The following is a 20252-nucleotide window of genomic DNA, read 5'->3' on the forward strand; positions in this document are numbered from 1 at the left end:
CACGTGTCTACTTTCTTCTTAAAGCATATTGGCATCTCTGACTTCAGTTCTTCTTTTTTTCATCCCCAGAATTTGTTCCGTGTAAAGACATCGTCACGATGTCGTGAACTTTCTAAAGATGTAAATAGCGTAATTAATAAATAATATAATTTGTTATATATGCCTAGTATGATACGGTTCATTAAATTAAATTCTCTTTGTTTCAGTAAACTTAGCGGCCAGACAGCGAAAGAAAAGGAAGAAGACTCGAGACTGACAACCCTTATGCTGACAATCTTCCTTTGTTTCTTGGCCTGTTTCCTTCCTCTCATGATCATGAATGTCGCTGATGATGGCATCCGATTCCCTTGGCTCCACATCATTGCATCTATCCTAGCATGGGCCTCCAGTGTCATAAATCCCCTAATATATGCAGCAACGAATAGACAATATAGAGCGGCGTATGGCAACCTTCTAAAAATTTGCCGAAATAACCCTGTGACGAAACGCACGACTTGGGGAAGTCGAACCGTCGGCCAATCGTCGAATTCTCCGCATTATGTTGAAAAACGTAAAGACAAACCGACAAAATTATAACATGACATATCTTTTATAACATAAACAATTATTATGAAACTGTCAGGCAAAAGAAATTTGCCATAAAGAAAAGTAAGAAAAGAAAAGAAAGATGCGCCAAATTACGTGTCGAAGCTATTACAAAATCTATAGTGGCTAAATACTTGGACTGTAAATCTTTTCATATTATGAAAGATTATATTTTATAATTGCGATTATCTTCAATTAATGATTATTATTGTGCTTAACTGAATATTTTGAAATTTATATAAACAAAATCCTATAGATAAAAAACGACGAATGAAACATTTAAATTGTCGACTGATGGACGTCCAGAGACACGTTTCTCCCATCTGTCAAGTAGTTGTCGGATTTTGACAAGTAACAATAGATTCATAGACAAACAGTTAAATTTGAATATTAAGAGATGGCTCATGGCAGTGTGGAAAATGTATATATCTAGTTGTGTATTAGTTTTAAATGTAAATATCTACTTACAAGCAATGGGGCACCAAAGTCTATTTATCGGTATAATTTATACTCATTAACGTAATATGAAACTATTTGTAAGATATATTAAAATATGGTTACGGTTGCACCAGTGGCTTGGAAATTGGAATTTAAAGTTTTTCAAAACATTCCCTTGTAAACTGATTTGATGATTGTGAATATGGATAATGGAGTAATGGGACCATGTGTGTGCTTAACTTTATATCAAAATATAACTTATCTTCACTTTCAACTGTGTGATATTTTGCTAGATACAAATTTAAATCTGACTGAGGATGGCTGAAGTCCGATAAATTTATGACAGCTGATTCTGATGATAGACTGAATAGGAAGTTAATTACTTTTAGTTGCATTTTACACGTCTATGAATATGAATATGTAAATGTTTAATAACTTATTTGTATCAAATATCAATCAATGTTTATATTTTTAATATACCAAAGTCAATTAAAACAATTGAAATTATGATGTTTTTATTTACCTTACTTTAACCTTCTCTTAATAGGTTGGTATATTTTATTTAAATGCCTTTCAATAACAGTGTTACTAGAAAAATAATAGATGTTTCTTGCTTTATGACTTCTTAAGATTATTAAAATAAAGATTAAGAGATATTATACTTTATAAGTACATAATTAAATAGTATTGGACGGACATACACACAAACATAATTTACGTTAAATCTCATAAATAGGCCTTTTACTTTTTAGGCTCTGAATCATATCTACGTCACCGTAAAATTGTAAATTGTAACATCTACAGAGAACAAGCAAAATAATTTTCAAAGCCGATTTAGTACTATCAAAGATTAGTTCTCTATCACAGTTACAATCTGTCATAAGTTTATATTCTTTAAATCTCGATTTGTCTTCATCTCCACTCTAAACTGTGGAAATACGTCAACGTCAGCGGTTGATTGTCATTACTCACTTGTCATATTTTTAATTTTGACAGCGGGGTTTAAGTTTCTTAATGCCTGTCGTCTACCAAGTACCAACGTCCAACTATCAGTCAGTAAAGTAAAATTTTGGTGTATGCCTGAGATTGCACTATAATTCTGTAATAATGGCGAAACGAATTACCCAAAGCTCGGTTAACTGGGCTGCTATCGCTGAAAGAGTGCCGCCTAACCAAAAAGTCAACCTGTCTGCTTTTAAAATGAAGTCCGACTCCTACCTCAGAAGGTTAGTTTTGACAGGATTGTTACATAATTTTTCTGATCACACTATTATCATTATTTTCTTTTATATAGATAGAACATAATTTAAAAAACATAAGTGACCGATATAGGCAAATCGATCAATAGACTGACAAAGTATAAACCTGGTACCAAATCTACTGTACAAATTTGGCAATTACCTGTAACTAAACTATTCTTAATCTCTTTATAAATTTCAGAGTTTTGGCTAACCCACCTGAGCCGCCTAAGATTAATTGGTCACAATACAAAGCTGCAATCACTGTCCCTGGTATGGTAGACAACTTCCAGAAGCAATATGAAGCTTTGAAGATTCCTTACCCTGCGGACACATACACCTCTCAGATTGATAGTCAATGGGCTGAGATTCAAAAGGATATTGCAGCTTTTATCAGCCAATCTAATGCTAACATTGCCAAGTATGTGTACTGTTCAAATTTTCCTCTTACTTGCATTATTGTTGTTAATTTTTTATCTTCTATTTTCACTTAAATAAAGTTAAAGTTTCTTAAATATATTACCTAATATAATATATTGATCCTGTCAATAATATCAAAGGAGCTAAAATGGTTTGATAGTTCTTAAAACTAAATTCGTTCATATTCTGCAATATAACATTCTTATAACAATGTTTTGAACTAACGTAAATCCATACCTATTAATAAATAATTACTTATTTATATAAAACATTTCAGGTATGAAAAGGAAATTGGTGAAACCAAGGCGCTATTGCCATTCGATCAAATGACAATGGAGGACTTCCGTGATTCTTACCCTGAATTGGCTCTTGATCCCATCAACAAGCCTACCTTCTGGCCCCACGAACCTGAAGACCAGATTGACTATGTTGACCCAGAGGGCACAAAGGCAGCACCAGCTCATTAAATAATTTTTTAGATTATTTTCCAACAGTAAAGATCATGTTTATTTATGATGTAGGAATAAAATGATTTGAGATCAAGCGTTTTTATTAATGATTTATGTAGAAGTATGACATGATGATGATAAGTCTTAAATAGGGAATGCAATTTTGTGCGATTATGAACTACAATCTCGCAAGTAGTAGAACAAATTAAACTCCATGAATACTGCTAAGATGTGTTGTTCATCACAAATTAAGATACAACACTATTTTTAAGAAAAATATTTACTGTAGCTTATTATTTATTTAAAATAAGTCACAAAACATATTCTTCTTAGTTATTTTTAACGCAGCCTTTGCAGTGGTGAATTAGGAGTTATTTCCAGAGTTACCTATCCAAGTTATTTGGACGTGGTTTTGGAAATAACTTCTTAAGAAGCAAAAAAGTATTAGTTGCTTGCAGTGTCTCCTTATTCCTCTTGTATAGTCTTGTAGATTTTTTTTGCAGCAAGATAAGGCAATTCACCATTGTATCTTGTAATCTGTTTATCTCATTACCAGCAGTGGAGGCTTTTAAAAGGGCATCTGGTTGATGACGATATAATAAGTTTGATTGTTATTTTATTTCTTTCTGTAAGATATATTTCCTAGGCAAATAGAAAACTTTTTGTTACTTTTCAACTGTTCAAAAAATAAAACACTGTTACGGTATAATTAATTTAATTGCACATTATCAATACTGAGTCAGCAGGAATGTCTATTATTACACTGTTAATGTGAGAATTGAGAATTAAAATATGACATCTAAAGTATCTAACTAACCCTAATGTTAAAAAAAAATTAAATTCTTTCCTAAATGGGTGCTAAATGAAACTACACTAGGCCCACATTCTAATATGAATCTGAAGATACAATCGAGTTTTGAACATTGTCACTAATACAAGAAAAAATAATCGACAGCTTGAGCTCTTTCTACTTTTTCTTTGTTTTAAAGTACAACCCTTAGAAATCTACGAAATGTTCAATATTTTGGCATCAATACAGATCCCATACATCACATGTATATTTAAACATATTCTCATTTAAGATGTTTTTTACATTTCATTATATTATAGGCCAAGCCTAGAGTAGATAAGAGATAGATATTCCTTAAATTGGGTCCATTATAGAGAACACATTAGCCAGTCCCTTTCTCTATACAAAAATTAACGGGAGTTCTGCAATTGGAACCCGTAAATTTTAAAATTATGAATAAAACCAATTTGCCCTCACCGTTTTCGGGACTTCATTTGGCAAGTTCTTGAAAATGTCTTAGAAATTCGAATCTATTGAGCCTGCTGCCCGTACATATTATAATAGCTACTCGGCTGGTATCCTTGCGTCTGATCGGGGAAGCCCTGCTGTCCCTGGTCGAAGCCCTGACCGAACCCTCCGCGACCGCGCCCCCTGCCACGCCCGCGGAATGACTCCCGGCTCTGGTCACGTCCAAAACTCTGGCGCTGAAAACCGTCTTCCCTGTTGAAGCTGGATTGGCCATTCGAGTCATTGTTGTCCCATCTGGAGCCTGTTAAACAATAACAATGAAATAAAAAATATTTATATAAAGAAATATAGATAATTCTATATATCAGTATATATCATCGTATATATCAGTAGTGTAGTATAGACATTTTGTTGCGTGATAAGTTTTAAATTCAAGCAATATCATAATTCATATTTGATTTTCAAATTTATTTATATACCTCTGGTTTCCGGTCTACCTCCCCTGCTCCCCCTGCCTCCATCCCTTCCCCTGCCGCGACCACGCCCAGAGTCACTATCACGGTCACGGTACCGACTGCCGCCACGACCTGTGAATATACCTTTTAAAACTATTCGTTTCGAGTGTGCCGTCTATGAGATCAAATTCAAATTCTCTTAAGCCGATGACATAACTAAAATTAGCAGTAATCCTACAGCTATTATAAATTATGTATATAGAGAGAAAAAAAACAATTATACGAACGATTTTTTCTGTATTTATAGCCAAAAAATAAATACAAGGTTCAAACATTTACGAAAGGAAAAAATACTATTTTATTGTTAAATTTGAAATGACTTACTGAATCCCTTTCCTTTGAAACCTGTGCCGCATTGTGCCAGTTCCAACAATCGAGGGTTCACCACTTGATTAGCTTCTGACAACACTGACATTAGGTCCTTTGCCTGAAAGCGATATATATTATGATTGTCAATACTTCTGAATTACTTTACCTTTTAATAAATACCTTTCCGCCTTCGTTAATAAAAACGCAAGTTCTTAAGTGATTGTTAAAATAGGTCCTCTAAAGACAGTGTTTTGGAAACAAATCTATTTCCAGATATCACTTAGGGTCATTCAGAAAGTAGACTAGAGTTAGTTTCTTTAGTCTAAAGCTACGGTTTCCTAGAAAAGCGGTGCCGTTAACTAACGGCCGTCTTTACGGTGGCCAAGCTGTGGTTTCCTAGAAAGAAGTGCAACAGCATTTTTGAAGTGTTATTCGAATTTCGTTCCACAAATTTTGCTTCACCTGAGCTTGTCTGTACTCTTTGGATTTGATATTGTACAAAGCTTCATGATTTTTAAGAAAATCAATTAATTGGTCATCATTTTCGCTCGTCCAACTCATTGTATTAATTAAATATGCGAACAGCTACACGCGAAAAACGTTGAACTACTGTTTATCACCGCTATGACGGCCGTCATGCAAATGACAGCACCGCTATTTGACGTTACGGTGACACTCAACGTTCTCTAGAAAACCTACTCCGATGTTATTTATAGACAACGTCTGGGTGAAATCACCTTTACATTACGCTTTTCTAGGAAACCGTAGCTTAAGGAACTCGCTTAAATGCTAATAATGTTTTTACAAACTAGATGGATGCGACATGCTTCAACAATTTTCCGAATGTTACACACCTTGGCCGAATTATTCGGCGTGAAGAGCGTGTACGCTGTCCCGGTGTTGTGCGAGCGTCCCGTACGTCCGATTCTGTGCACGTAGTCCTCAGAATTGTTTGGATAGTCGTAGTTTATCACGAACTTCACATCCTCGACGTCTAACCGACCCAGCATTTATTAAATTTATAGTAAATAAATAGGAAATCGTTGTTGAAGGAAGAGTTTCAAATATAAAAATTTAGATATTTCAGAGAAATTTAGAGATTTACAATAAAGGTTAGTAGGTCTGTTTTACCTACCTTAATATCGGCTGTGTAAATGTGTAAATTTTTGTAGTCTGTGTGGAAAGAGAACTGGGTGGGGTTTGACGCTGCAGTGCTAAATCATTTTGTAGACAACACTGTTGCGTCATAGTTTATTATTGTCGAATCGTTTTGATATTTCATATGAAAAAGTTACTAAATTCTTGGAAATAAATAATTCGCACGCCACGCCGGTTCTCTTTCTAAGGGTAACTAAAAAAAGGAATCCAAGTTTAGGCTACCTTTTACCCTCATATAAAAATAATCATGCGTTTATAGAAAAACTCGTCCTTCAAGCCAAACTAAAAATCAAAGCAAATAATTACCTCAGTGCTCGTGGAGTCGAAGACTGAGGATTGTATTGCCCAGCAGTGTCCGGAGTGTTGTCGGCCAAGAGCAACTAACGGTGTGCTGACTTTATTTACTACTTTGTCAGGTGGCGTAGGGTTCAAATCTCGCATGACATTTAACAAAGCATATTGCTCGGCTGTTTGAATCGAAACCGTTCTTAAGAACCCTAATTCACTATCCATTAAGAGGCAGCATGCTACTACAGTGTGCGCTGACAGATTAATTACGCTGTCAATAATCGAATTTCTCAATCTAACTGAAGTCAGCAACACACCGTTAATTTAGCCATGTTCTCTGCACGCATGCGCCTCTGCAATGAAAATTGAGAATAATGCTGAGTCAGTCATGGAAATTTCTTGAGGCGCAATGAACTTTACGATAAAGCCCAACGCTCACTTGATCCATTGCTTTATTTCAACCGCATTCCAGTATCCAGCATTAATCAAATAACTGAATGGTAAATACTGGAAGGTTTGTTTTTGGCACCAATGAAAAAGCTTCAGCTTAATTTTTTCTGTGGACTCGAGTGCGGAAACGTATACAGGATATGAAAATCAGACGATGTGCTGTCACAATCTATTGCTTTCTGATGCTGACAGATATTTTGTCAAAAAATATTTAGACTAGTTTCATCATAATTAGAAGTTAAAGCAATAGAAAAGGTATCCACAGAAAAATAGTTTCATTTCCTTCATTGGCATCAAGCGTATCACAGGGCTCAACACTGTGGCCTCTTTTATTTATTATGTATAGCAATGGACAACAATATCCCCGCTACGCTCCTGACACCTCTTTGACCTGAATAACACCCCGGTAGTACAGAGCGAGATGATTTATCGAAATTAGATGGCGTAATAAGGGTAAAAAACCTCGCAACTGTTCTCATAAGAATCTTTTGTTTGATGCCTCTCTTGTTTAACATCGAAATACTGCAAACCTTCTGACATCCTACCTACCGTTGGCCCTTACGCTACTCACCTTAAAGGTTTACAGATATTCCAAAGTATGCTATATTATATTTATGGCGGGATTTATTTCACCACCCTGTTAATTCAATTGTTGGTGGCACAAACATAAGATAATGACTTCTGGGCAAGTACATTTATACAATTCATTAACAAAAACAAAGGGACCTTCGGTGTTTGTAAGAGACAAGAAATAATTTCACATTGAACTTGTTTCCTAACTCTTCGTTTAAACTATGTGATTTTAGTCCCGAAGTTCTTTCACTTACCAAGTCCTCTAGCCGCTACATCGGTAGCGACTAATATCGCACCCGGGTTTTGCCTGAATTGTCCTAAAACGTAATCCCTGTCCTGTTGGTTTTTATCGCCGTGAATGGCGAGCGCGTGCCAACCCGCTCGGTTGATGGTTTTTGTTATGTCGTCCACCTACATTAGAAATCTTATGCTATACAAATATAAAATTGAAAAAAATGTATTTCCTTGTGAGATTCAAAAATAAGTGTTAAGGCAGAAGTGACCGGGTGTTGTCACGCATGGCTTTTTTGGACATTATTGACCCCCCCCCCCATGTAACGCGCAGTAACGTTTTTCTGTACCCAATAGTAAAACGTTCCGTGACCACCCAGTGACTCTTTATAGTTAAAAGTTCAGAACTGGAAAGTCGAAAATAATATTAACAATAACGCGTAATTCAAATTCCGCCCCGCATCGTAACGTTTTACAAAAGGACAAAAAATTCGTTACGTAATACTTGAACTTAAATACAGTAGAATGTGTAAGGGAGCCCTTACACATTCTACTGTATTTAAGTTTTTACTATGAACCTTGTCAATCCCAAACTAAAACCTTACCTTTCTCTTTGTTTCTGCAAATATAATGGTTTTTGTCTCCTCTTCTGATGAAATCTCATTAAGCAGAGTGAGCAGTTTATCATTTTTCTCCCATTCCTCACAGACATCGACGATTTGTAGAATGTTGTGGTTAGCAGAGAGAGAAAGCGAACCAATGTTGATCTGTATGTAATCTACGAGGAATTCTTCAGCTAAGTTTTGAACCTCTTTGGGCCATGTCGCGGACCACATCAGAACCTGTTTGACACAAAAATAAGAAACACCAGGGTAAAATAATTATTATGAACACCATCTACAAATTAATTTCTCTTACAACTAATGTGCGCAAATAAACACTTGCTGTATGATGAAGAAAAATCAAAATCCAAAACTTTTCAAGTCAAAGGACTTCGTACAAAATAATAATTAATTTGCAATGGCGCATTTTATATTATAGATAGATTTAAATTTAAATACATTATTGGCTCTCAAGTATATTTAGTATAATCAAGTAAAAAAAAATTGTTTTATATCTTTAAAGTTACATTTCATAACTACACTTTGTGCTTACCTGTCTGTCAGGCCGTATTTGCTCAATGATCTTTCTTATCTGTGGCTCAAAACCCATGTCCAACATCCTATCTGCTTCATCCAACACCAGATAGGTACAGCGTTGCAGATTTGTTGTGTCTGAAATAATAAATTAATAACAATCATTAATTTTTATAACGGCAACAAAAATTGAGAAATCTTATTTTAACTGAAGAAATATTAAAAGCTTAAATTATAATACATAAGATCATTTTAAATAATTTTACATACTTTTCTCCAAGAAATCAATAAGTCTTCCTGGTGTTGCAATGACAATCTCGACTCCCCGTTCCAACATTCTGCCCTGTGGCCCCTTTGGAGCTCCACCAAATATACAAGTATTGCGCACTTGAACATTTTGACCAAAATCTGTTGCCACCTGAAGAAAAAAAAATTATGGTAAAATAATATTTGTATTGTACTTTTAAACACATACAGTAGAATCCGGATATAACGACCTTCAAGGGACCGGCGAAACTATGTCGTACTAACCGGATGACGTACAAAACGGATTATTTCTTAAGTACATACAGAATACATATGAATGTATGTACTTAAGAAATATTCCATGTACTTAACTGACGAATACATATTTATTATAATTGGGAAAGTTTGATTTTCTTATTTAGGTAAATAAAACATTTTGTAGGAATCACATAAAGCTTCATTTTAATGGTTCTTAAACATTCCAAATTACAAAAATAGTTATGTACATTATGTACTTTAATACAAAGAGATAAAATACATACACACGCACTACACGAAAACTCTGTTACTAACTAACGTACAAAGTCAGTTATTTGAGTTTGTTTTTGACTAACTTTTGTTCGGTAATAAGAACTTCGTACAGCATTGTGAATTCGTGACATCATTGTTTTCATAAGATCATCATCGAAGTTAGTTTGAACAAACTCATTGAGCGTTTCCGCAGCCTTCAGAGCTTCAGACACACTCACGGTAGGATGAATCTCCTCTGGTTCGTCATCATCACCGTCGCTATCCTTGCCATTCGCGTCGTTGGCGATGATATTTACCACAATGTTTTCATCAGACGGTTCTTCACAAGTGGCGACAGCATCATCGACATACGCGTATTGTTCAAACTCCTCGTTTGTTATGGGTAACTGATGTTTATCAATAGCCCTCATCCAAGTGCTCAGCGGTACGTCGTCTTCTTCGTTAAAATCATCTGCGTTCGAAGTTACGCTACAGTCTACATTGCTTCGGACAAAACCAGCGTGTTTGTAACAGTTAAAAATTGTGTCTTGCTTGAGTTGGGTCCAGGCATCTTGAATCATTAGAATAGCATCAAGAACAGTTATCTTTGAGTAATCAACACTACTGCTTCCGCGACCGTCTAGTAACTGGATCATTTTCAGGACAAGGTTTTTACGAAAATGTGATTTCAAAGCTCGAATAATCCCTTGATCCATGGGTTGCAACACTGATGTTGTGTTTGGAGGCAGAAATACCAGGGTTATGTTTTTCAAGTTTTCAATATGGGGATGTGCAGGACAGTTGTCAACTAACAGCAGAATTTTCTTCTTCTTTTTCATAAGTTCACGATCCCATGCGCGTATCCATTTGTTAAAAATGTCAGCAGTCATCCAGGCTCTTTGATTGCTCTCATAATCCACTGGCAAATGCCGTACATTTTTAAAACATCTGGGACGTTGAGATTTTCCTATTACGAGAAGTTTTTTTTTAACAGTGCCACTCATGTTGGCTGCTACCATCACAGCCTGGCCACGGGACATTCGCCGACGCGAATATTCGCGCGGTGCGAACCGCGATGCGTCTAGCGACTGAAATAAACTCATAGCAATGTACTAATCAAGCCACGCGCAACGGCGACCAGCGATGCGACCGGCGAAATGTACCGAGCGAATCGCGCGGGCGATTGACGTCGCGACGGGCGAGCGAAACAAATGCATGAATCAGTACGGTGCAAGCCACGGAGTCGAGCGGCAGTCGCGGCGAATAGAGAAGGGAATAAATAAGTTTAGTCGTGGTCGCGGCGAAAAATGAATACAGAGTTTTTTGTTACTGAAATACTGGCTAGACCAGCTATTTGGAAGTCTGGCCATCCACAGCATTAATTTAATATACCCTAATCTCAAAAACAATTTTTCAGCGGCACTTAAAATTCTATTTGCATTATTTCTATTTATTTCTTTGAATTTCTCATACTTCTTGTGGAATTCTCCACAATTTCTCCAAATATTAGGTCTTGCACCAAAAGCTATTACTTTCCAAGCAATATCGAGATGATTTCGATAAAGACATTTCGGTGTCGAACTTCCTTACTGGTCGCGGCGGCAAACGTGACTGGTCCGTGGCCTGCAAACGGCCCCGCGCGAATGGTCGCCTCGCCTCCCGCATCGCCGTTCGCACCGCTGATCCCCGTGGCCAGGCCGTCACAGTAATTCTCTCCTTTGATAATTTCCCTCCTGTACATTTTTCGCCTTTAAATTTCAAAGTCTTGTCTGGGGTTAATTTATAAAACAGCCCGGTCTCATCTGCATTAAAAATTTCATCATCTCTAAATTGCGCACGCAGAATAGGCCAAACCTTTTCTAACCAATCGACTACATCACCTTGTTGAACTGATAAAGACTCGCCAGCAATCTTACCACTGACGATGTTGTGTCTTACTTTAAAACGGTTTATCCAACTCATCGAACATGTGAAATTTTGCATGTCTAACTGTCTAGCAAAAAAGTTTGCTTTCTCTTGTAGCAGAGGCCCATTAACGGGTATTCCCCGGTCGCGCTGAAGCTTAAACCACTGTAACAATGCCTTATCCACCTGCTCATGAGTAGAAGTCCTTACACGTTTGCATTTCAAAACATTAGCACTAAACAGCGGCTCGATCTTATATTTATTCTTCTTTATTGTAGAAATTGTAGAATGAGATACGCCAAACTCCTTTGCGATGGTTGCATTTGATTCACCGGCTTCTAATCGGAATAATATTGCACTTTTTTCTTCAATTGTAAAACACTTTCGCTTCACAGAACTCATTTTGTCGAGATTTAAGAACTTGTCATAACAAGTGACAAACACTAACTATGATTTACGCACGCCACTAAGGATGCACGCGGGGCGGGGTGAAGTTGGGGCGCCGAGGTATTGGTGCGTAGGTTGTGTAAACAAAACATTGCGCGTCGTTTTAACCGGACGTATTATCATAAATAATGGTCGCTATAAGCAGTTGGTCGCTTAAACCGGAGTCGCACTAAACGGTTACATTTTCTCAGTACCTAACTATGAAACCTAACTTGAGTTAACATTATCGTCGTTAAAAGCGGATAGTCGTTATAAGCGAAGTCGTTATATGTGGATTCTACTGTATATAGTCGCCATTTTTGTTATTACATTATGATTTAATTAGGAAGATATCTTATCTTGCATAAGTTGCCTCGACCATAACATGAACAAACAATAACTGTGAATTAAAAATATTGTAAAAAAACTATGTAGTATTATCATGCAAAATTGATAATATTGAAATTGTATAATTTCATTAAGTATGAATGGAAAAAAGGGCTATTTACAAAACTAGCAACAATTAATTATAATACTTGGAAGTTTAGTCGCTATTTAGAGATTGTATATTTTGTGCTTCATTAATAAATCTAGGTCACACATGTTAAAGGTCAGAGGTTAGTTGCCAACTTAATAATAGTACTAATTATATTTACCTACTTAAATTTAGAGATGAAGTGGTTATGAATGTAATTGGTAATAATGACATGAACATTAATAAGAAATATATGAGTGATAAATGGAAGCAACATGAAACTAAAAAGATAACTACTGTGCAAATTAGGATATGTTCAGAAAACTTATACATTCTTTTTCAAAATATTAACATTCCTAACAGTTCTTGAACATAACCTGCCTGTGAGACTACCATCTACTAAAATATATAAATCAATTTACAACGTCCATGGGGCCTGGCATTCTGTCTCGGTCAACTGTGTCCCCATTCATGGATACCAAAGCCTTGGCGGCACAATGGAAAATAAATTATTTTAGTATATTTGTTGTTAAACATGCAGACTTTATTATTATCTTATTTATAAGGAACCAGAACATTAAAGCTTCATGTAAAACTGTAAGACTTAATTGACCCATTTATTTTAATGGCATGCCTTATTTTAGAGTAAGAATACAGTTAAAAAATATTCAAAACACAATTAAGCATAATAAAATACCTGTTGAATTTGCTGAGCAAGCTCCCTAGTAGGAGCTAGGACTAGAACAATTGGTCCCTCATCCCTTAATAATCTTGGCTGGTTAATAATGTGGACAATTGCTGGTAAAATGTATGCAAGAGTCTTTCCTGAACCCGTCTGTGCAATCCCAACCATGTCTCTTCCAGACAAAGCAATTGGCCAACCTTGAGCTTGGATTGGTGTAGGATGTGGAAAGCCTTGCTTTAGAATCTCTTTCATTGCATAGTCAGGAAAGCCACCCTCTTCAAAATATACACTTGGTGGAGGCACATCACGCCCTTTAACTGTAATCTGGTGCTGGCTTCTATAAGCTTCCACTTCTGCCATCGAGCGCATTTGAACATTGGGGTGAGGATTGTAGAAATTCTTTTGAAATGGAGTAAGCGTAATCGTATCCCAGCGAATTTTACGAAGCGCTCCTCCTGGTTGTTCGTTCTTGAAATTGCTGCGGAAATCATCCCTGCCGTCTCGTCCACCTCGATCGCGTCCACCGAATCCCCGACTGCCTCCCCTACCACCATCTCGTCCCCCTCGACTGCCGCCGAATCTGTTTCCCCTGTCTTGAGACCGATCACTAGAACGACCACCTCTAGACCCACCCCTGCCTCCACGACCGCCCCTGGGACCACCACGTCCACCGCCGCGTCCTCCGCGTCTGTCGTCGTACCTTGTTAACGATAAAGTGATATAAAAATTTGCATTGCATTAGGATACAATAAAAACGCCAACTCAACTCAAAGGCAGACAAAATACTAAGTACTTACATTTTCGCTGAACACTATTTAAAACTTATGAAAATCAAACCAATTTTTCACTAGACACTTAGTAATAAATATTATTGAGATTGGTATAGCCTTAATCAATAAATAATGATTTTCGCCGACAATTGGTAAGTCCATAAATCTAAAATGCATCCGCCATATTTATTTTGTATGTCAGTTACTTAGTTTTGACTTATGACAATCACTCTAAAATTTGTTTAAACTGTCGCGTCTCTATCGTCTATGTATTTTTTCGAAAATTTTAAATTTATAGAAACTATTGCCATAATATTAAAAAAAAATTATAGAAATGTTGGTCGACGAACTCTGTATAATATTTATTTATTTACGCATACAAATTACAATATTACTATCGAGTTACCAAAATAAATTGTCAAAAATCTAAGAAATGCAAATATTATCTGTTCAAAAAAACCTACAAAATATTAAAATAATAATAAAATCCACACAAAAATCTTAAGATATAAAATAATCTTAAGATTTTTGTGTGGATTTTTTTACTTAATTTTTGAAAAACGTGACTTTCGTCCTACCTCTAACGATGTGTATCGATTAAACTTTCATTTCGTTTGTTCAATATATTTGTCTGATCCATATACAGTTTAGTTTAGATGGTTCCAAGGTGCTTCACTAGACTAAATAGTTTTTAATTACTTATCTTTTGTAATACTGGAAATAATATTACTTTTGAATACCCTTTTTAAATCTATTATGGATGCCTCAATACCTGTATACGAGAAGCCCCATTCTCGCCTTAGTGTCCTAGATTGGACTCGAAATATACAAAGGCTGCAAAACGAAGCGAGATTACGTCGCTTTGAATCTTATGAGCTACGTCAGAGGGCAAATCAACTTCGAAACGAGACTTCAGTGACTACTAGATGGGACAATTATGTTAATAACGAACTGTTAAGAGATAGGTAGGTGATAACTCTACTCTCAAAGAACGAAATAAAAACTTGAAATGCTTTATACTTCTTCAGTTATTTCGCAAAAGTAATATCTAAGTAAGAATTGAAATAACATAAAAAAGTGGTATTAATAAATATTTTCAGAACATTCGAAGTAGAGTCATGGCGAGAAAATCAAAGATTCACTCGAGAGCAGGTAAGAGATGAGAGTAGAGCGCTACAAGAAGAGAAGAACGCAACTGAACTTCAACTGGAATCACTCCAAGTACCTCTGATGGTGAGTTCTCAGTGTCTCTCTAATCGAGACCAGAGACTTCCACCTGAGTTGACGAGGGATACGTTGGGAGAGGAGTTGAATAAGGTAACATCGGTATTTTTTGTCCCAAACCCATAACTATATCATAAAAATAAATTAAAGTAACAAACACTTTACTTTAATCCACGTTTTATAATTAGGTATACTAATAAGCTAAGTCACAAATTGCAGGAGTTACACATACTAGAGAACAGCAAACGTGTTCTAACAGACGTATGCCATATGGGCTGGGAGAAATTAAAAGAATTAACTAATGTCTTCTGTCGGTTAGAGCGAGAGATACAGAACAAGGATGACGCATTAGACATAGATCGCCACGTGAAACAGCTGGACAGATACAGTTCTGATATTTCGTTTAAGATCGACCCTACAAGGGTACCGCCTGAGTGAGTATAATGGTATATGCTGAAAACACAATGTATATTGCACTACAGTATCTATACAAAACATAATATGCGAAACCCCAGAATCGCCCAGTAAAACCACCAAAGATATTTCTTTGGTATTCTTTATAGGCAAGCAGGAGCTTTCTATCGACACACGTTGTAGATCGATATTAGATGATAGATGATATAGATATTTCGTTTAAAACCCAAGTTTACCTATGTTTCAAAGAATCACCTTAGGGAAACGCATGCTTAAACAGGTTTGCAGTATGAAGAAAGCTATAAAAACGCTTTCGAGTACTCCTCAACTCTCAATTGTATTCATTATATTATTACTACTACTTATTGTATTTTAGTAGAAAAATATTTAATTGAATTAAATTGATGGAATAAGATGTACTCAGTCATTTTAAGCAGGCAGAACTGACTCAAATCTACTCACATCGTGATAAGGTACATTTCAAAATAGGTCAAGTAACATATTTAATAAGTTTATTACGATCTCCCGACTTCAGATCAATAACAGAAGAAAGCTACGTTCACTGCATAGAAAATACTATAAAAATAGCTGAGCAGCTGATGAGAGAATCTAAATCGTTACGAGAGACTATGTTTAGAAGTCGTGAACAGGTCAAGAACCAGTTGTATGCGCAATGTCAGGACGTGGAGATGGTGATGAGGAGAAGGGTATTTGATATACAGAGGGCCAGAAATGAAATGGAGTGGCAGAAACTGAAGGTAAATCCTGGTCTCCAACGTTATTTGACTCGAGTCCCATTTTTATCTTCTTCTTATAGTCCCATCTGCTTGCGAAGGTTGGCGATCATCATGGCAAGTTTAGTTTTGGATGCCGCGCTTCTAAACAATGAATTGGTGCTTTGACCAAACCATTGTCTTAAGTTTTTTTAACAAAGACGTGCGTCTGCGGCCAGGTATCCTTCTTACTGCCACTTTGCCTCGTATGATTAGTTGAAGGAGCTCATATTTTTTGGAGTTACGTAAAACGTGTCCGAAAAACTCAAGTTTCCTTTTCTTAACCGTCATAAGCACTTCTTTGTTCTTCTGCATTCTGTCCATCACGGTAGTATTTCGGATGCCTGTTTAAGATATTTTAAGCATATGTCGATAAACCCAGATGTCAAACGCTTCCAGTATTTTGTACATAGACTCTGTCAGCGTCCAAGATTCTACGCCGTAGAGCAAGCAGCAAGAAGACGTAACATCGCGCAATTCGCGAATTCTAATTTTTTTTATATATTATTTATTTTATTAAATTTATTATCAAGTTAGTTAAAATGGTATATAAGTAGCTTAACTTGTATTTTTATGCGATTTAAGGACTGTTATGGTTCATTAAAACGTAACGTAACGAAATTAATGTAGTTATGTGGTTTTCAAAACCACAATCTATTTAGTAAGGAAAACAATATGTTTTATTTATATTGCATAAAATATTATAAGAAATCTCAATATAATAAAAAATCTTATCCTTCAAGAATACCATAAAATAAATATTTTATACTGTAAATACAACAGAAATAAGAAAAACTTTGCATCTATGGTATTAAAATGACTGTTATTTTAGTTGGAGCAAAATCTCGCCAAGGTAGAGCGAGAAATAGAATCTCTACGAGCGGCCGTTGCTGATAAAATAAATCCAACTAAGTTGGTGGAAACCCGCCTGGAAGCCAGAACAAGACGACCTGTTTTAGAGAGAGTGCAGGTATCCGTTATTATTAATGTCATTACGATACATTCATTTTCAAGAAAAATATTTTTGCTCTTTCAATATTGGATGACTGGACTATACCAAAAGCAAAACAGTTGTAACTTCCTATAAGTTACAACTGTTTTGTTTGCATATACGTAATTAAAAACTGTACTACATTACTTTATATATTTACACATATTTTTTTTACATTAAAGGTGCAAATGAAATACTAAAATTAATATTTTTTTATATTCCCTAAATTATAACTTGCAGCGTTGGCCTAGTGGCTTCAGCGTGCGATTCTCATCCCTGAGGTCGTAGGTTCGATTCCCGGCTGTGCACCAATGGACTTTCTTTCTATGTGCGCATTTAACATTTGCTCGAACGGTGAAGGAAAACATCGTGAGGAAACCGACATGTCTAAGACCCAAAAAGTCGACGGCGTGTGTCAGGCACTGGAGGCTGATCACCTACTTGCCTATTAGATTTAAAAATGATCATGAAACAGATTCAGAAATCTGTGGCCAAGACCTAAAGAGGTTGTAGCGCCACTGATTTTTTTAAAATTATAACTATGGTTGTAGCGCCACTGACTTTTGTAAAATTATAACTAAGGGATTGCCTTAAGAAGTATTTGTTAAAAATTACTTAGTTAAGGATAAATATCATAGTTATAATTTGATTGTGTATATTTGCTCCTAGGATAAGCCAACGCGTGGTCTGATAGAAGAGTACGAGAGAGTTCATACAAGCACCAGTACGTTGGAGAAGAAACTAGAAGATGCACTGTGAGTACATGCCACAATTACTATTTCAATCCTATTTTTCTATATACGATTTTTTAATCTAAATATATCTAATTAAGAATAATGCCTTGTATTCAGATAATAATGTATTTACAATATGAATTCTTATTCGACCATGTATTTGCGTGTTGTTCCCACGAGAATGTAAGTGCGTGCTCCTATTTCACCATGCCTCCTGCTGATAGAGGACAAATCTTTGTTTTTAATTTATTTTTATTTATTGCTTAAGATGTCATGTGGAACACGGTGTAATGGTTGCAGCTCCTTACAAACATTGTATAAAACAAAAAACGTGGCGATTAAGTGGCGGAGGGTTTATTCCGTTCTACGCCCTTGATTTGAGAAATGGCAGTAAATGTAAAATTAGAAGCATTGAATGTTTATTTCTTTTCTGACGTTCATAAGTGTACATTGTGTTACCTATATGAATAAATGATTTTTAATTTGAATTCTGCTGATTTACATCTAGAACCAGCTCCACATCCGCTTGCCAAATTGCAAAGCCACTCTTCACCTTTTGCTTTAATTACGTGCGACGCACCACCATTTATTTTCCATCATGTTTCTGAATATATCTTCCCATGGCTCCGGTCTTCCACTACTTAAGTTTCGCTTTCTTTAACTAAATTATAATAAAGACTGTAAAATTAGCTGACTTAAAAGTAGGTTTCGTACTGGACGTTTAAAATATGTAGAGATTTACTGATAATTTTGATTGTATAAACCGAAACAAAAAAATTTTTTTTTACGTTCCTTCCTCGATGACCTCTTTCGGGTGACAAAATTTATTAATACATATGAAAAATTTATTAATACTATGATTTATACAAATACAATTAGCTGTATTTTAAAATACTTACATCAAGTTTGATAATAGGATCTTGAATGTATTAATCATGCGAACTTCTTATCACTATGAACGTTCGTTATCAGACACAATCGAAACCACTTCGTCGTTTAGTTGATTCTTACTCTTATGAGATATCTATAGACTATAATCATTACAGTTCCACATACCACGGCATGCACAGCCATTACCAAAGGGTAACCAAAGACCTGCAGTACAAGAACCAGGCTCTAGAGACGGACAGGCGGCTGGTGGAGATTCGGAAACCACTCCATCGATCTGATGATACCGAGTTTCAAAGGAATGTTGGTTATTGCCATATGAGTGATGAATTGGTGACAGACTAGGAAGAGTCTATATTTACACTTTAATCACTAACGGGTATCCATTATCTTTTGGGTCGTCCATTATCTCTAATATATCAAATAGATTAAGGATTATTATATCTGAAAAACGAGTCGAGACGTGATTTCGACGTTTCATAGAGCCTAAAGTAAGATCAAGTAACATTGCCATAAGTTTACAGTTTGCCTCCATTTGTTCGATTCCTCTAGATATATTGAGGGCTTGAAGATTCTTAATTAAGTGGTTCCCCCGTATCATAAAGTTGTTGATTAACTACGTAAAAACTATTTATAAAACAAAACGTTAGAATTGCTTTGAAATACTTGATTATATTATAAATGTTACGAATGTGTAATTTATAATTAGATACTATTTAATGTGTTCATTATATTATAAGAGTAGTATCAATTTAGGATCCAACAGCTCGATCTTGTCTGCCTTGGTACTAAGGTGTGAAATTTAATAGGCCTACTCTCTTATAGTTGACAAGTAATAAAAAATAGCACAGCGAAATTTAATGACCAATTTATTAATAGCTTTTTGTATATTTCAGTGATATTTTCGAGTTAGACTTAAATTTATTGAAATGTTTACTTACGAAACTCATGAGCACGGCGGATTGGAGCATAAATAAAACAAGTTAGTATTATAAAAATAATGTTCTGTAGTATTTAGTCTAGGCAAATGAACCTCGTGATACATAGACGCGAGGATAGGTGGTTATTTAATATTAAAAATGATTATTATAAAATATTTATTTAACACAATATTGGTGCACATTAAATATATTAGTACATAAGGCATTTTTATTTAATCCTAT

At 35.7% G+C, this 20252-nt stretch overlaps 4 protein-coding genes across 6 annotated transcripts in view; 3 read left to right on the forward strand and 1 right to left on the reverse strand.

The window, feature by feature from the left end:
* LOC125057414 (protein trapped in endoderm-1) overlaps positions 1-579 on the forward strand; it is a 40680-nt gene extending 40101 nt beyond the window's left edge. For both annotated transcript variants that reach the window (XM_047661098.1, XM_047661099.1), the window contains exon 7: positions 207-579. In XM_047661098.1, the coding sequence (XP_047517054.1) occupies positions 207-576 (370 nt within the window). In that variant the 3' untranslated portion in view covers positions 577-579. The remainder of the gene's footprint in view (positions 1-206) is intronic.
* A 1451-nt stretch (positions 580-2030) lies between these two features.
* Positions 2031-3224, forward strand: LOC125057415 (ATP synthase subunit d, mitochondrial-like). Its single transcript, XM_047661100.1, has 3 exons — positions 2031-2249; positions 2464-2682; positions 2959-3224. Exons 1-3 carry the CDS (start codon positions 2131-2133, stop codon positions 3146-3148), a joined length of 528 nt encoding a protein of 175 aa, XP_047517056.1. The 5' UTR covers positions 2031-2130; the 3' UTR covers positions 3149-3224.
* Positions 3225-3828: 604 nt separating this feature from the next.
* Positions 3829-14271, reverse strand: LOC125057412 (ATP-dependent RNA helicase dbp2-like). Of its 2 annotated transcripts, XM_047661094.1 has the most exons (11): positions 14093-14271; positions 13308-13995; positions 13033-13095; positions 9319-9466; positions 9068-9186; positions 8518-8754; positions 7936-8092; positions 6067-6206; positions 5228-5330; positions 4868-4975; positions 3829-4689 (listed from the first exon to the last, which is right to left on the reverse strand). In XM_047661094.1, coding segments are annotated over exons 1-11 (2004 nt in total). In that variant the 5' UTR covers positions 14095-14271; the 3' UTR covers positions 3829-4450. The 2 variants fall into 2 exon arrangements, with proteins under 2 accessions (XP_047517050.1, XP_047517051.1); XM_047661095.1 differs by lacking the exon at positions 13033-13095 and having other exon boundaries at positions 14093-14269.
* A 361-nt stretch (positions 14272-14632) lies between these two features.
* On the forward strand, positions 14633-20227 carry LOC125057416 (tektin-B1-like). Its single transcript, XM_047661101.1, has 7 exons — positions 14633-15030; positions 15166-15382; positions 15509-15723; positions 16239-16461; positions 17309-17446; positions 18137-18222; positions 19248-20227. Exons 1-7 carry the CDS (start codon positions 14822-14824, stop codon positions 19432-19434), a joined length of 1275 nt encoding a protein of 424 aa, XP_047517057.1. The 5' UTR covers positions 14633-14821; the 3' UTR covers positions 19435-20227.
* Positions 20228-20252: the final 25 nt, after the last annotated feature.

This window comes from Pieris napi, chromosome 16, assembly GCF_905475465.1.
Source record: "Pieris napi chromosome 16, ilPieNapi1.2, whole genome shotgun sequence".
Taxonomy (NCBI): Eukaryota; Metazoa; Arthropoda; class Insecta; order Lepidoptera; family Pieridae; genus Pieris; species Pieris napi.

What these genes read in the sequence shown, in the direction of transcription:
- LOC125057415 (XM_047661100.1), top strand. Translation starts at nt 2,131, where the DNA reads ATGGCGAAACGAATTACCCAAAGCTCGGTTAACTGGGCTGCTATCGCT. An exon ending in TCCGACTCCTACCTCAGAAG is followed by an intron (nt 2,250 to 2,463) that starts GTTAGTTTTGAC and finishes TATAAATTTCAG; the next exon opens with AGTTTTGGCTAACCCACCTG. An exon ending in TCTAATGCTAACATTGCCAA is followed by an intron (nt 2,683 to 2,958) that starts GTATGTGTACTG and finishes AAAACATTTCAG; the next exon opens with GTATGAAAAGGAAATTGGTG.
- LOC125057412 (XM_047661094.1), bottom strand. An exon ending in TTTCAAAGGAAAGGGATTCA is followed by an intron (nt 4,976 to 5,227) that starts GTAAGTCATTTC and finishes GTATATTCACAG; the next exon opens with GTCGTGGCGGCAGTCGGTAC. An exon ending in AGGTAGACCGGAAACCAGAG is followed by an intron (nt 4,690 to 4,867) that starts GTATATAAATAA and finishes ATTGTTTAACAG; the next exon opens with GCTCCAGATGGGACAACAAT.
- LOC125057416 (XM_047661101.1), top strand. Translation starts at nt 14,822, where the DNA reads ATGGATGCCTCAATACCTGTATACGAGAAGCCCCATTCTCGCCTTAGT. An exon ending in AACGAACTGTTAAGAGATAG is followed by an intron (nt 15,031 to 15,165) that starts GTAGGTGATAAC and finishes AAATATTTTCAG; the next exon opens with AACATTCGAAGTAGAGTCAT. An exon ending in CTGTTTTAGAGAGAGTGCAG is followed by an intron (nt 17,447 to 18,136) that starts GTATCCGTTATT and finishes ATTTGCTCCTAG; the next exon opens with GATAAGCCAACGCGTGGTCT.